Source organism: Lygodium microphyllum, chromosome 29 (genome assembly GCF_053477565.2).
Source record: "Lygodium microphyllum isolate KBCC chromosome 29, Lygodium_microphyllum_v1.1.10, whole genome shotgun sequence".
In the NCBI taxonomy this organism is placed as follows: domain Eukaryota; kingdom Viridiplantae; phylum Streptophyta; class Polypodiopsida; order Schizaeales; family Lygodiaceae; genus Lygodium; species Lygodium microphyllum.
This window is the reverse complement of record NC_141163.1, coordinates 10,394,828-10,408,661: the sequence shown is the minus strand read 5'-3', so window position 1 is coordinate 10,408,661 and position 13,834 is coordinate 10,394,828. Positions and strand designations below refer to the sequence as shown.

General features: G+C 41.7%; 1 protein-coding gene across 1 annotated transcript; it reads right to left on the bottom strand.

Annotated features, from left to right (window-relative positions):
• Window positions 1-598: 598 nt before the first annotated feature.
• Window positions 599-5,413, bottom strand: LOC148010370 (pentatricopeptide repeat-containing protein At5g27110-like). The gene has a single exon (XM_087671342.1). The coding sequence runs from the start codon at window positions 4,884-4,886 to the stop codon at window positions 2,214-2,216; it is 2,673 nt and encodes an 890-aa protein (XP_087527468.1). The 5' UTR covers window positions 4,887-5,413; the 3' UTR covers window positions 599-2,213.
• Window positions 5,414-13,834: the final 8,421 nt, after the last annotated feature.

The following is a 13,834-nucleotide window of genomic DNA, read 5'->3' as shown; positions in this document are numbered from 1 at the left end:
CAAGAGAAGCTGCCCTATTATAACATTTAGTACATCCCAAGTCCAAATTTCTCCCACTCAATAGTAAATATACTGTAATTTCACTCTCAAAGCACAAATCGGCTCAAAATGCATCACCGATGCAAAAAGCCCCAAATTTTCTATAATAAATCTATCCCAATTGCATTAATTTATCATCATAAGTATCAAATATGGACAAATGTTGCAAAGATTTCACAAATTCCGCAAAACTCCCAAATTTCGAGGTCCAAATGTGCACAAATCACAGTGAAATTGGCTCAATTGAGCAAAATTTCACTTGTATAAGAAAAGCCCCAAAATTTTTAAAGCAAATGCACACAATGTCTGCGATTTTTGGGTCAAATGTTACTGTTCTACATAACCAACATCGAAATTGGCAAAAGGCCCAAATTTTTAGACATAAATCTGCACCGTTCTGGGCACTGTGCTTACGCACACGAACCCCCCTTCAATGAGGAGGGGGCTACCTGCTGAAAATAATTAAAAATGTCAAAAAAGGCTGAAAAAGTATCGAAAAGCCAGGTCGTTGACGTGTCCACTGCTTGCGAGTTGTCGCCAGCTGAAACACTGGCCCGGGATGTTACGTCTGGCCGCCGCTGACCTGTTTGTGCCCTGCACCTGCTATCGCAAGCCTGTGTATCACCTTCTTGCCTGTCATAGACCTGTTCGTCGCCTGCCAGCCTGTGATAGCAAGCCTGTATATCACCTTCTTGCCTGTCATAGACCTGTTCGTCGCCTGCCAGCCTTGCCTGTCATAGACCTGTTCGTCGCCTGCCAGCCTGTGATAGCAAGCCTGTATATCACCTTCTTGCCTGTCATAGACCTGTTCGTCGCCTGCCAGCCTGTTGCCTACTACATGCCTGTAAAACGTTGTCACTTGGTTAGAAATTAACCGCAGACTAGTCGGACTGACCACCGATTGATCTCGACTGCCTGTCGGCTCACGCTCACACGTAGAGACTGCCCCATCCAGTCCTCGAGAAATGCGCACTCTCTTACTGAAGCTCTGATACCAATTTGAAGGCCACAAGAGGAAGAACTCAAGTACTGTGCCCATCAATCGAGGTGTATTCAACAGTGCAGAGAGTGGAGAGTCAAGAGATGGGTGTGTACCAGTGTAGTACACACAAAGAATAAAATAATGTACTTATACTTAGGGTACAGTACACTTACACCTGCAAGGGTGTGTTCACATGTACAAGTAAATATATACATAGGAGTAGTGAAAGGGCCTTTACACCCAACAGGTTTTAGAATACCTTCAAGCTCCAATGCCTTGCAAACTTCAAAGGATCAACAACAATAGTAGAGATGGAGAAGACGACGAAGAACCAATGATAAGCGGGTAGTAAGAGGGACATCTCAGTACCTCTATCCTCCACAAGAAGACCAAGCTGTGGAGGATCCAACAACTCTAGCAATGAGGATTGAGCCCTTCTTCACAGTGTGAGGTGGTCACTATGGTCTCTTCCACCTGCAGAGTTCTAGCGACGTAATGACTTTCAAGTTCACTGGTTTGAAGGGGGGACTATGATAGTGGTACTTGAGAGGAAACCATCAATGCCTTCAGCAATAATATCTGACACATGAGTGCCTTGTGTTTGACTCCTCTTGGATGTACACATGCTTCAACTCTTACAAACAACCAGCACCCAAAGGAGTGCCTGTGTTTGACTCCTCTTGGATGTACATATGCTTCGACTCTTACAAACAAGCAGCAATTGTGCTTAAAAGATGATCCGTGGGTTTAGCCCTCGGTATGTTGAGTGGCTTGGCACATGATTTTGCTTCCTTGAGGAAAATATGGAACATGACTTGACAGGACAAGGATCAAGGATAGCATTGAGGAGGACCTGTGCTCTGGTTGTCAAGAAGGGTTTTGGAGGGTCAAGGAGCTTATTACATATTCCCTTGCTACATAAAGCTGGTTTTGCCTTCACATTGGTATTAGAAGTCAACAGCCCTATAGTAGATTTCCTTAGGTTCTAGGGTCTGATCTCCCCATGAAGGCATCATGTATCTATCTACCCATCATTTGTGTGCTTTCCATTTCATATATGTGGCTTGTATATATACATTGACAGATTGTTGTCATTCCATTGAACTCCAGTACGTCTTGTCTTATAAACTTCTTAGATAATGGCCACACTTCTTAGTCACATGATAGCTTTCTAGTGAAAACAATCCAACTTTTAACAACCTTCTTGTTTCAGCCTCAGATTTTCAATCTCTTTTGCAAACATATATAGACCAACTCCATTATAAATGTCTGACATCAGCACATATGCAGCAGCATCCTTGGGCTTTAGTCTTACAGCATGGTCAAATGCCTCCTTTCCAAGATTCACATGCCCATATGTACGACATGCACCAAGTACTGACATCCATATGGCCCAATTCTCCTGAACTGGCATTTCTGACAGCATGTATTCTAGCTTCTCAAACTCTCCAGCCCGGCCAAGAAGATCAGTCAAAGCAGCAAAATGCCTCATATCAGGAAGCATACCATAATCTCTACTCATGGACTCAAACAGCTGAACACCATTATCAACAAGGCCACCCTGGTTGCAAAATGAAAGAAGGGATAAGAAAATGGATTTGTTAGCTGTAACACCTGCAGGTTGCATTTGCTCAAACATCTCCAAACTTGCAATGTATTTCCCTCCTCGTGCATGATTAAGCAGAGATCCCATCCACGCCAAGGGATCGTGCTCAGGAAGACGATCAAAGACAGCCTTGGCATCTTCCATGCATGCACAATAGCCATATGCTTGAGAAAGAGCCTTTCCCAGCAGAGGATATTGATCATGTCCTGAAAATGTAACACTGAAATGGAGCTCCCTACAAAAATCCATGCTTCCCGTTGTCCTGCAGACTTCCAGAGCACATAAGAGAGTGACGTCATTCAGAGGCACACCTTCCTCTATCATTTGCCTATACAGTGCAAGGGCCTTCTCTGCTTGACTATGCTCCACATACGCTGACATCATTGCATTCCATGAAGCAGTGCTATGCTTGGGCAACCCATCAAACATATGCTCTGCTTCCATTATATTTCCACACTTGCTATACATTGTCAATATAGAATTTCCAACAGTGATATCTGAAAGGAAGCCCTTCCTTTGAGCATCAAAGTGCAGCGCTTTCCCAATTTCCATGGAAAATATCATGCCTTCTTCCTGCAGTAGGACCACACACGCTTGAAGCACAATCACTAAGGTTTGCTGATCCAAAATAAGCCCTTCCTCTTGCATCTGCCTGTACAGTTGTAGAGGCCTTCTACCTTCACCTTGCTCTACATAGGCTGACAAAAGAGCATTCCAAGACACAACACTCCGCTCATGCATCTCATCAAACACATGTTCTGCTTCTGCTATACTGTTGCACTTGGCAAAAAGGCTTATAAATGCATTTCCTACAGCATCTGCCACAAATCCCTTCCTTTGGCCATCACCATATAATGCCCGCCCAATCTCCAAAGCTAGCATATAAGCTGCACATGCTGTCTGAGATAGACTCTGGTCTACCTCACTGATAAAGGCCCCACATGCTTGAATAGCAACGACGTAAGTCTGCTTGTTTGGACTGACGCCTTCTACTTGCATCTGTTTGAACAAATGCAAAGCCTTCAATCCTTGGCCCTCCTCCACATACACTGAGAGCATTGCACTCCATGACACAACATCACGCCCAGGCACGTTATTAAAGATGTCCTCTGCATCCACAATGCCTCTGCACTTTCCACACAATGTCACAAAGGCATTGAAAATGAAGACATCTGAAATGAAGTTCTTCTTAAAAGTGTCAGCATACAAGGAACGACCTATATCCATAGAAATCTTTTGAGCATCTTGTGCAACTTCAAGCATAATTTCTCCTTTTTCTGCAAGCAAGCCGCATGCTTGTAGGGTGGTTGTAAAGGTCCACTGATCGGGACTTAAACCTTCCTCTACCATTTGCCTGTATAGCTGTAATCCTTTTTCTCCTTCACCTCCCTCCACATAAGCTGAGAGCAATGCAGTCCATGTAACCACATTATGGTTGGTCAACCCACGGAACACATGCTCTGCTGCGGAAATACTTCCACACTTTCCATACATGCTAACAAGGGTACTACCAACAAAAACATTGGAAGTGAAACCCTTCCTTTGGGCTTCCGCATGTAGCTTCTTTGCCTCCTGCAGATCAGAAATGTTGCCGCAGGCTTGGAAGAGACTTACAAAAATATGTTGATCGGGCTCTATACCCTCCTCTTGCATGAGACGATGCATTTTCAATGCCTCCTGACCTCGGCCCCATGTGGTATAACCTGCAATCATGGCAGTCCAGGAATACACAGTTCGATGTGGCAAGGCAAGTAGCATATAATGAGCATCCTCAAGTGCACCACAGTTAGCCAAAGCTGCCACAAGGTGGTCGCCAAGGATTCCAGAGGTCCTAACATTTTGTTCTAAGAGGAGGGCATGGACATGCTTAACCTGAAGGAGGGCCTTGATTTTTCTGCATGCATGTAAAATAGACAAATACACATCAATGGCAACATCATGGTTATGGACGTGGTCAATAAGCTGAGACAGGGCCCTTTCCAGTTGTCCTTGACTGCATTGCCTTTGTATTTGCTTGAAGAAAAGCTGCACCTGTTTATCATCATCAATATCAGCAGCAAGTCTTGAATCTACCCATTGTGGCTTGCGTGGATCGTTCAAACAGAGCACCTCTCTGGTCACCTTGTGCCTGAAGTCCGGGTGGGTTGGGGATTTTTTGTTGTGCCTGATGTCCCACCAATCCCCAGGGTTGCAGAAAAAGCTCTCCCATAACTGTGCCCGCTTGTTGCGGACACTTTGCACATATGGAGAGCATGCCATTCTGTAGTGGAGACCTGGCACATCTCAATTGCCACCACTGACAAATGCTCATCAAACCAAGCAGCAGAGATGTAGATTCCACACATCAAGGACATTGCTGCAGTCCTGGAAAAGTCTGCCCAATGATGGGTTGCCATTTCCGTTCATTTGCTAGACCTGATTGGCACCATTTTCACAGAGAATCAATGCTCCTTGAAGCTCCACTAGTCTGAATCTCAGATTGCTGACCTCCAATTTGCTCCAGTGAATTGCTGTGGACTATGTTTGCAATTACGAAGCACAAACGTCTCTTCACTGCTGGAACAGAGGAGCTTCGCGATACTAGAAGACGAAAAGGAAACGAAACAGGCGAATTCACTGGGAGACAATCGTTCGTCAAATCACGCGACTCGGACTAAGGCTTAGAGCTTGCTTTCTCCATGCCCGAAAATCCCCTCGCTTGATTAGTCTATATCCCCACAGGCGACTCTTGGGAAAGTAAATGTTGTGTATATGTAAACATAAGCTTGAGATCCAACGTCTTTTCTCTCTTTTGGGGGGGTAAAAGACTTGCAAGAATTCAATATTAAAGAAATATGAAAACTAAAAATAATCCTTATTGAATTCAAATTGGTTGTTTTCAAGTTTAAATTCAAAAAAATCAAAATATTCCTAGCGGATAAGAGATGATAAGCTCCACATATGAAGAGTAAATATATACACCTTTCATCCTAGAAGCTTAACCATAAACTTTTGGGGGAATGAACAATTAGCAAAATTCAAACCAAGTAGACTTTGCAAGTATGTATAGACATTCAAAATTCAAGACCCAGGGTATGCATTGATAGGAGATATCATGGACAAGACAGAAGTGCTTCATGCAAGGGTGTGAGAGTTTCTCAAGCTTAGAAATATGATAGCAACTTCTTCTTCACTAGTTCCTAAGCCCATTAGTTGGGGGAGGGCCTTTTTCCACACTAGCAATTTTAGATCCTCATTTTTATGCAACCTTTGATGAGAGATTCTTGTTGCTCATGAATCTATGACAACTGAGAAAGAATGAGTTCTAATAATTTTAATTCTTTATTGTTGTTTCCTTCATAGCCAAATGAACCATAAAAAGGTGGCTCTTTGCTAGTTCCATAGGGCATTGGCAACCCATTAGATTCTCCCAAGAGCAATTCGTCCTAATCAATTTTGGCAAGATGGAAGTACTTGATGATATGCTATAACCAAGAGAGGGCCTCAGTATTATCTTTGCAATTCAAAAATGAGTGGGTGGAGTATCCACTTTTCATTCAAACCTAGCACATGATCCATTTCTAGACCCAAGTTTAGCAACCCTTTCCCTAGTCAAAACAACTTTGTGCAAAATTAACAAGAGGAGGGCTAAGTATGGACCAACCCATATTGCTTGAAACTAAAACTCCTTTGGTCTTCATTCCAATTTAGGTGCCATCCATCATTCAATTATTTACTCACATTGATAGCGTGGGGGGGGGGGGGGGGGGGGGGGGCGGGGAGGTCATGTAGAGAGAAGAGAGGCATACATCTCCCCATCCAAAGGCTCTATGATTGAAAGGAACCTAATTATATTGCTCTACACTTGGATGGGTCTAAAGAGTCAATCATGTATGTTACTAGTTCAATCTCTCCAATTCTTCAATGTCCAATATCATTGTGATTTGATCAAGGGAGAGCCAACATCCACTCTAGAAGCCCCACAAATCTCCCCAAGGTCTAATGACATTCCTAAAGATTTTGTAGATACTATTGAGGGTGAGGGGCTCCAAGGGGATGTGAAAACTGAACCAACAAAAGCCTTGCCAAACTAGGGGTAGGTTGAAGTTGATGTAATCAAACATTTGAACATATACATTATACTTATCCTCGGCTTTCCAAAGGTCTTTGGTTAGAGGAAACCATTTGCTAGGGAGAATTTGGTCTATTAGGATGCAATCATGATTAGAAGGAGGTTCTTCCACTATTTCCTTGAAACTAGGATGAATCCTCTACATCCCAAATGGTGTAGGACTCCCTAGTCCTCATTAGGTAGCATGGTACTCCTTACTATCCACGTAGTAGCATGTTTGTTTACTGGACATTCAAAATCACTAGTCTTAAACCCCATATTCTAATTTTCTATCATCTCCATGCTAAGGAAATTCATTGCACAATGCTTCCAACCCTTTGAAAACTACCTTGGGGGGTCTCCAGCAAGAGATTGCTTGCAACAACCTTCTAATCTATTGTAGGTCTTCTAAATATAAATATAGATTATATTACAATTTACACGAGAGTAAGCCCAAGTCTCATTAAATGTTACAAAAGTACAATGCTTTCTCATCCACAAGTAATTAAAAAATGTAAATTACAATTGCATCTTACACACTAGCAGTAGCTAAATTAAACAATGAAATATTACAAAATAATCTCTTCCCAAAAATAACTATGGGGACTTTGACTTTGTACCCTTTGTCTTCATTGCCTATTAAGATTTTAACTATGCAAGATTGGATAAGACTAAGACTATTTGAATCACAACTCATTAGCCTATTTGATGGCAATCATAGCTTTATAAACTACCCTTGTTTGCCCAAGAAACCCTAAGCCCATCAATCTTTAGAAGTGTGTGTGCAATTGTTTTACCACACTAAAGGAACTCAATTGTCACTTGAGTTAGCACATGGAATTTAATTGAAGTGAGCTAGTTGAGCACTAAAGCATCATTACACCATCCACAAGACTTACATTGGTGTGGATTTACATGGACTTGGTTAGGACTTACATAAATTGAGCATAAGAAAATATAAAGGAATGATAATGCATTGGGACTGGTGGTTGAATTGCATATAGCGTGAAGTCAAGATTACATTTACCCCCCTTCTAAATGAGTGCCAATCTCTTAGTCCTCACTATCAAAGGAAGATAGCATGTTATAGTGTATATTGTGGAGGTTGAATGCTCGGGACCATTATGATTATGGGTTATGGATTATGGTAGATGGATTCAAAGACCCATAATATGACAATTATGGGTTTGCCAAGTCACTCTCTTCCATGAGGAGAGTTGGGTTGAAAAGTCTTGGTCAATCATGGGTTACAGATTATGGTAGATGGATTCAAATATCCATAACATGACGATTATGGGGTTGCCAAGTCACTCTCTTCCATGAGAAGTGTGCTAGCAACCATGTGTGTCTTGTGAGGTCGTCTCCTACTTGTGAGCCTAAGTTTGAGTCAGACAAGGACATTAGGAGCTTTGACATTGTGTTTGTCTATCATTTTATGTGTCTTAGACACTTTATATGGAGGGCACATTAGGCTTTTTCTTTTTGTGCACTTTTTCCTATTTTTTAGGGGTTTGACCACATTTAGGATTTTTCCTCTTTTTCACCTATACATAGGCAAACTACCCTCCCACTTTCATTATCCATTATATAGCATTGATCTTTGGTGATTAGCCAGTCCTCCTCATTATCTCATCCCCCGTCTGGTGCCCACACTAACATGTAGAGCTGCATGTTGGGGCTAACTGCTGCAGCCTTGTACCTTTAGCCATTGCAGTTATATTGTTCCTTCTCTCTCTTGCATTCTCTCTTTGTCTCCTTTTTCTCTCTATGTTCAGTTTTCTCTTTTTGTTGTGCACTCTCACATGGTATTAGAGCTAGGTGTGGAAGCTGAAGATCTTGAAGAGGAGCATGATGTCTACAATAAAATTTGCCATGCATCAACCCCATGTGCTGCAAACCTTGTGCTTGGGAGTCAAACATGGTATGACGGCCTACTTCCAACCCTTTTTTAAGGTTGCGCTTACCTAGGCAAATTTATGGTTTGCTCCTAGGTGGCCTCTACTAGCCTGGGCAACAATATTATTGCACTAGGGTGGCATCAAACAGGTTAGGTGATACCAAAATAGACATGTGCTTTTTGTAGGTAACCCCTGCCACATGTGCTATAGAACCATGCCCTATATCACCTACGTTTTTATGCAGATAGGCCTTGGCACACTTGTTGGTGTAGGAATAGGCCCTACATTGCTCATGTTTTCTCTAGAGCAACCCCCCTAAATCTATGTTTTGTTGCTTGGAAACCTCCTTTTTGCTAGGTGGTAGCCTTCAAGGTTGAGCGGTAGCTCTTCTCAATTGGGCAGTACTATTCTCTACTAGGCGACTTGTTTATGAGTGGACAACATCCTTTCTTTGCTATGTTTCAAATTGGCTGTCTTTTTTTTTTCTAGGGCAACTTCTTTTCAGTGCTTGGGAACCTCTTTTTCAAGCCAACATCAAGGCAAAATTACATTAAGTGCAAGGACTCATGTTCTGGATACTCTTGGTCCTTGAGCAAAAATCCATGGATTGGTTGTGTTTATAGGTTGAGACTTGTTTTCTTCTACATTTACTACTCCCTTTATCTACTTGGCATTGTATGTTCCCTTTAAGTCAATTTTCTTTTGTATCATGGCTTGACAGACCCTGATTATCCCAAAGACACCTTGCCTAAGTCAATTTTCTTTTGTATTGTGGCTTGACAAACCCCGATTATCCCAAGGACACCTCTTATTGGTCACCTTTATTCCAGTGTGTTAGCATCCTTTTTGTTTTCTTGTAAGTATTTTGTGAAGGATAGATATGTGGCTGATGTGTATGCTACAGGGGATTGTGTGGTTTGGGATCATTCAAACCAACCACCATCTTATTTCTTTTTCCCATAATATTATTTTAGGGCTTCTAGTCCCCGATTGGCATTGATGGCATCTCCTAAGCAGGTGCTTGTCCTACCCTCTCTCTCTCTTGAGCAGGTGCTTATCTTACCCTCTCTCTCCACATCCAGTAAGTTGGGACAAATTATCCTCTATAGTCGTGTCGTATGGAGTGTCTTCTCGACAACTATGACCTCTGGGATTCTGTTACAGTCCCTATACCCTAACCTACCATGGATCCTCATTATAGTGAGATTGCATATTCAACAAATTTATGGGATCGATTAAATGCCATAGCCTGCACTTCTCTCCTTTTGAGTTGTATAGATTCTGTGCTCATGTGTGTCAGACATCTGTGCACTGTCGCAAAGATTTGGAGGAGATTAGCATCTCTCTTTCAAATCTAGACATCTGGGCATCGCTTATCTCTTGAGTTGAAGCTACAATAACTCTCTGTCATTGTAAATTCCCCTAAATGAGGGATCACATTCACAAGATGGAGGAGATTCAAGATGAGCTTTCATTCCTTAGTATGGACATTTCTTTGGAGGACCTAGCAATGACACTTCTTTCACATCTTCTGTCACCGACATCTAATGTGTTCTATATCATTCTTCTCACTTTTCGTAGCCAAGAGACTCTCACTTGGGAGGAGCTAGTTCCATTGGTACTTGAGTAAGATGTGCATCATAATGAGCTAAATTCTTGCACAGCCTATGCACATGGCCTTGTTTATGCATTTTTATCTCCAAGTACAAGACAAGACAAGTAGAACAAAGGGATGAGGAAGAAGTTGGAGTCATATTTCGACTCTGATACAAATTTTGTGGGAAAGCATAGAGGATATCCCACATGTCCTCATTGTGGGAAGATCTCGTACCCTAAGGAGAAGTGCTGAGGAATATACCCTCACCTTTGTCCAGGAGCACTTCGTCTACCTCTATTATGTCACCTATTATTTCCATTGAGCTGGTGTTTCTACATTTATCTAATGGAGGAGCCTTCTTCAACTATCTCATCTTCTAAGTAGCCTTGGCTCTTTGATTGTGGTGCATCGAGTCTTATGACTCCCCAAGGTGATTTGTTGTAGCTTCTCTATCTCTTAGACGGTATCATCACTACTGGAGACATTTCTTTAGCGCCTATTAGTGGCCTTGGCATCTTGCCTCTATCCACCAAGCTCTATTTCTGAGGCCCTATATGTTCCTAACTTGGGCTTCTCTCTCCTCTTAGTTCGTGGCCTTCCTCGACTTAGGACCTACGTTATCTTCACTAAGCCTAGGGTCTTTGTTGGGGATTATTCTACAATAGCCATTTTTGTGATAAGTTGGCAAGAGAGGGGGCTATCTATGCTCTATTCCCCTTCCTTTGTGTAGGGCCCTCTAAGGCATCTTTCTACATCTGCACTCATTCCTGATTGTGCATCACTTTTTCCACAAGTTCCATCCCATCCGCCACCATCTTGTCTAGTGGTTCTCTCATACCTCCCATCCCTTTTCGAGGGGGACGATATTGGTGATGTGACTATGGATTTTTTGCCTTTCTGTCCTAGAGAGGGTTTCTTAGGATCGTGAGCAATTGCTTCAGGGTTTCCAATCTACGTTGAGCCTTTCTTTTATGCATATACTCCTTTTCTTCGTCATCGAGCCACCATTCGCTATTGCTTGGCCCTTGGCCCTTGGTGTTTTTATGCAGCTTATGGCACCTTTGATAGTTTCTCACTATCCTCTTATATAGTTGGGTTAGAGATCCTCGACTGGAGATGTTTTCAAGAGTGATCTAGTCAAGGCCTCTCCTTTTCCATTGCCCTTTGATGACTTTTCAATTGATCGAGATTTTCTATGGAGAGGGGGTCTTGCTCCTTGGATGGCTCTCTTCATCGACGGACTATATCGACATTAATACTCTTTTTATTGGGGGTGAAGGCACTTGTGCCTAGCCACCCATGTATTACTACACTGACAATACCCGCACACCTCTACACTACAAGTGGCGGGTGACCATCACTGTTACTTCATTCTTTATTCTTTTAGTGACATTTGATTAAAGGGAAAGCCCATCACACATTGTGACTGTTGGAGTTTCCACATCTCCTCTCTCTCTCTCTCTCTCTCTCTCTCTCTCTCTCTCTCTCTCTCTCTCTCTCTCTCTCTCTCTCTCTCTCTCTCTCTCTCTCTCTCTCTCTCTCTCTCTCTCTCCTTCCACCATAGCTCTTGCTTCTGTTCATGTGTTTCCGCTTTGGAATTACTCCCTTCAACTGGTATCAAAGCCAACCATTCAAGGAGCATCTTCATCCTTCGCTTCAGCTTGGATTCAAAGTTCAACTCAAGGTTTCATGGCAGCCATTGTTTCTTTCTCTCGAGGTATGCATTGAGTCTTTCCTTCTTCTCCCTTGTTGTAACTTGCTCCGCGCTTGTTAAGGAGCTTCCCAAGGCTTAGCTAAGCCTTGTTGACTGCTTATTGAGCTGAGAAGTAGCCATTTTATCCATTTTTTAGTGGATACAATGCATGCTATAGAAGTCATAGACAATTATGGCAGCTTGATAACACTATCATATTTTGATCATAACTTTTGCATATGGTATCAAATTTAGGTGTTGTATAGCTAAAAACAAAGAGCATGATGAGATATACAAATTTGGGCACTCATAGAGTTGATTCTATGCAATTTTTTATTCTCTATTTTAGATAAAATAGAAATGTTTGGTTTTGGATAATGCATGTTTGATGGTTTGAGGATGTTATTTTCGTGTCTAGATGGTATGTTAATATGCTTTTGGGATGATTTGAGTACACATTTGGCTCAATTTTTTGAGGGATCTCATTTCTATAATAACATGGCTAAATGTCATTTATCTAGGAAATCCATATGGCTCTTGTCACTTGATGCTTTTGGGGCTTCGTATTGATGCCCGAATGTTCGTTGACACTTGGGGATGCTACACATGTCTTTGATGCTTTTAGGCTTCAATTGAACTCACATGCACTTAGTCTGATTGTCATATCCCTACTATTCATAGTAGATGATGAAGGATTGTTTGATAAAGATTATGCTCATTATGCTTTGGAGCTACTCGAGTACCACATATTGGATGTACCAACACTTTGGTTGTCATGTATGCCTATGGATATGTTTATGGCATGCTCCTAAGCTAAGATTGGAGCTTGATTTCCTTGATATTGGGTTTCATTCTTGTCCTTGGATGCTACTTGGATGCTACAATCATAGTCTTGCAGACTATTTGGGTTCAATACTTCTAGATGTATGATCTATGGATCTTTTGGATACTCAGATGTCATTCATATGATGTTTTGAGCTTTGCTTGCTCATTTGGCATTCGACTTTTGCTTCAGTGAAAGATACTCTACTTTATGTATTGAGACACATTGGCATTTGGATGTACTACATAGCATTTGGCTTATGCAATTGAGCTTGAGCTTGTCATAGTGAGATAGTGGGACTCATTGTGACATGTACATGCTCTTTTGATATTTATTGGATGCAGTAACCCAAATGTGGGCTGATTTGATCTCTTGGCTTGGACCTGGTACTTATGTCTATCAAGGTATTATCATTGGTATTTATATGCATCTGAGTTATGTATTGAGCTTTTTCTCAGTGGGTTATGCATCTAGCAGTTCTCTTCATTTACCCTTGAGACCTACCATGTGCATGACGTCTATGCCTATTGCATGTATGGTTTTTGGCACATTGTAGTTGTGACAGTCTTTAGTGCCGGTTGTTCATGGCTTCATTCTTCTTGGTTTCTTATAGTTGGTGGTTGGCATATTGTTGCAGTTTATTAAAGTAGCCTATCATTTTAGTCTTATATATTCTATTTGAGGGTAATCACCTGGCCTTCACAGTCTTTTGCTAATAGGTTATGGTGGACAACTCATTACTTTGGCAATATCTCCAATCTCCCACTTGATTTAGTAGTGGTTTTGGGGCTGATTTGCAGGGTATTACAATAGCCCATCTTGCCCTTATTTGTACTCGCTTGGTCTCATTATGGCTAGTGGTTCTCACAACACTGCTATCTTTAATATTGAGAAACTGGATGGGACCAATTATAGCTATTGAAAGACCCAAATATTGTAGGTTTTAGTGTAGAAATTGTAGGTTTAGCCACTTAAAAATGGAGATGTCAAACCCGAAAACATTGTGACTGAGAATTGGAATGAACTAGATGAGCTATGTAAGTCCACAATCATTTTATCACTCTCTAAGCACATTCACTACAATGTTATAACTAGAAATTAGACTA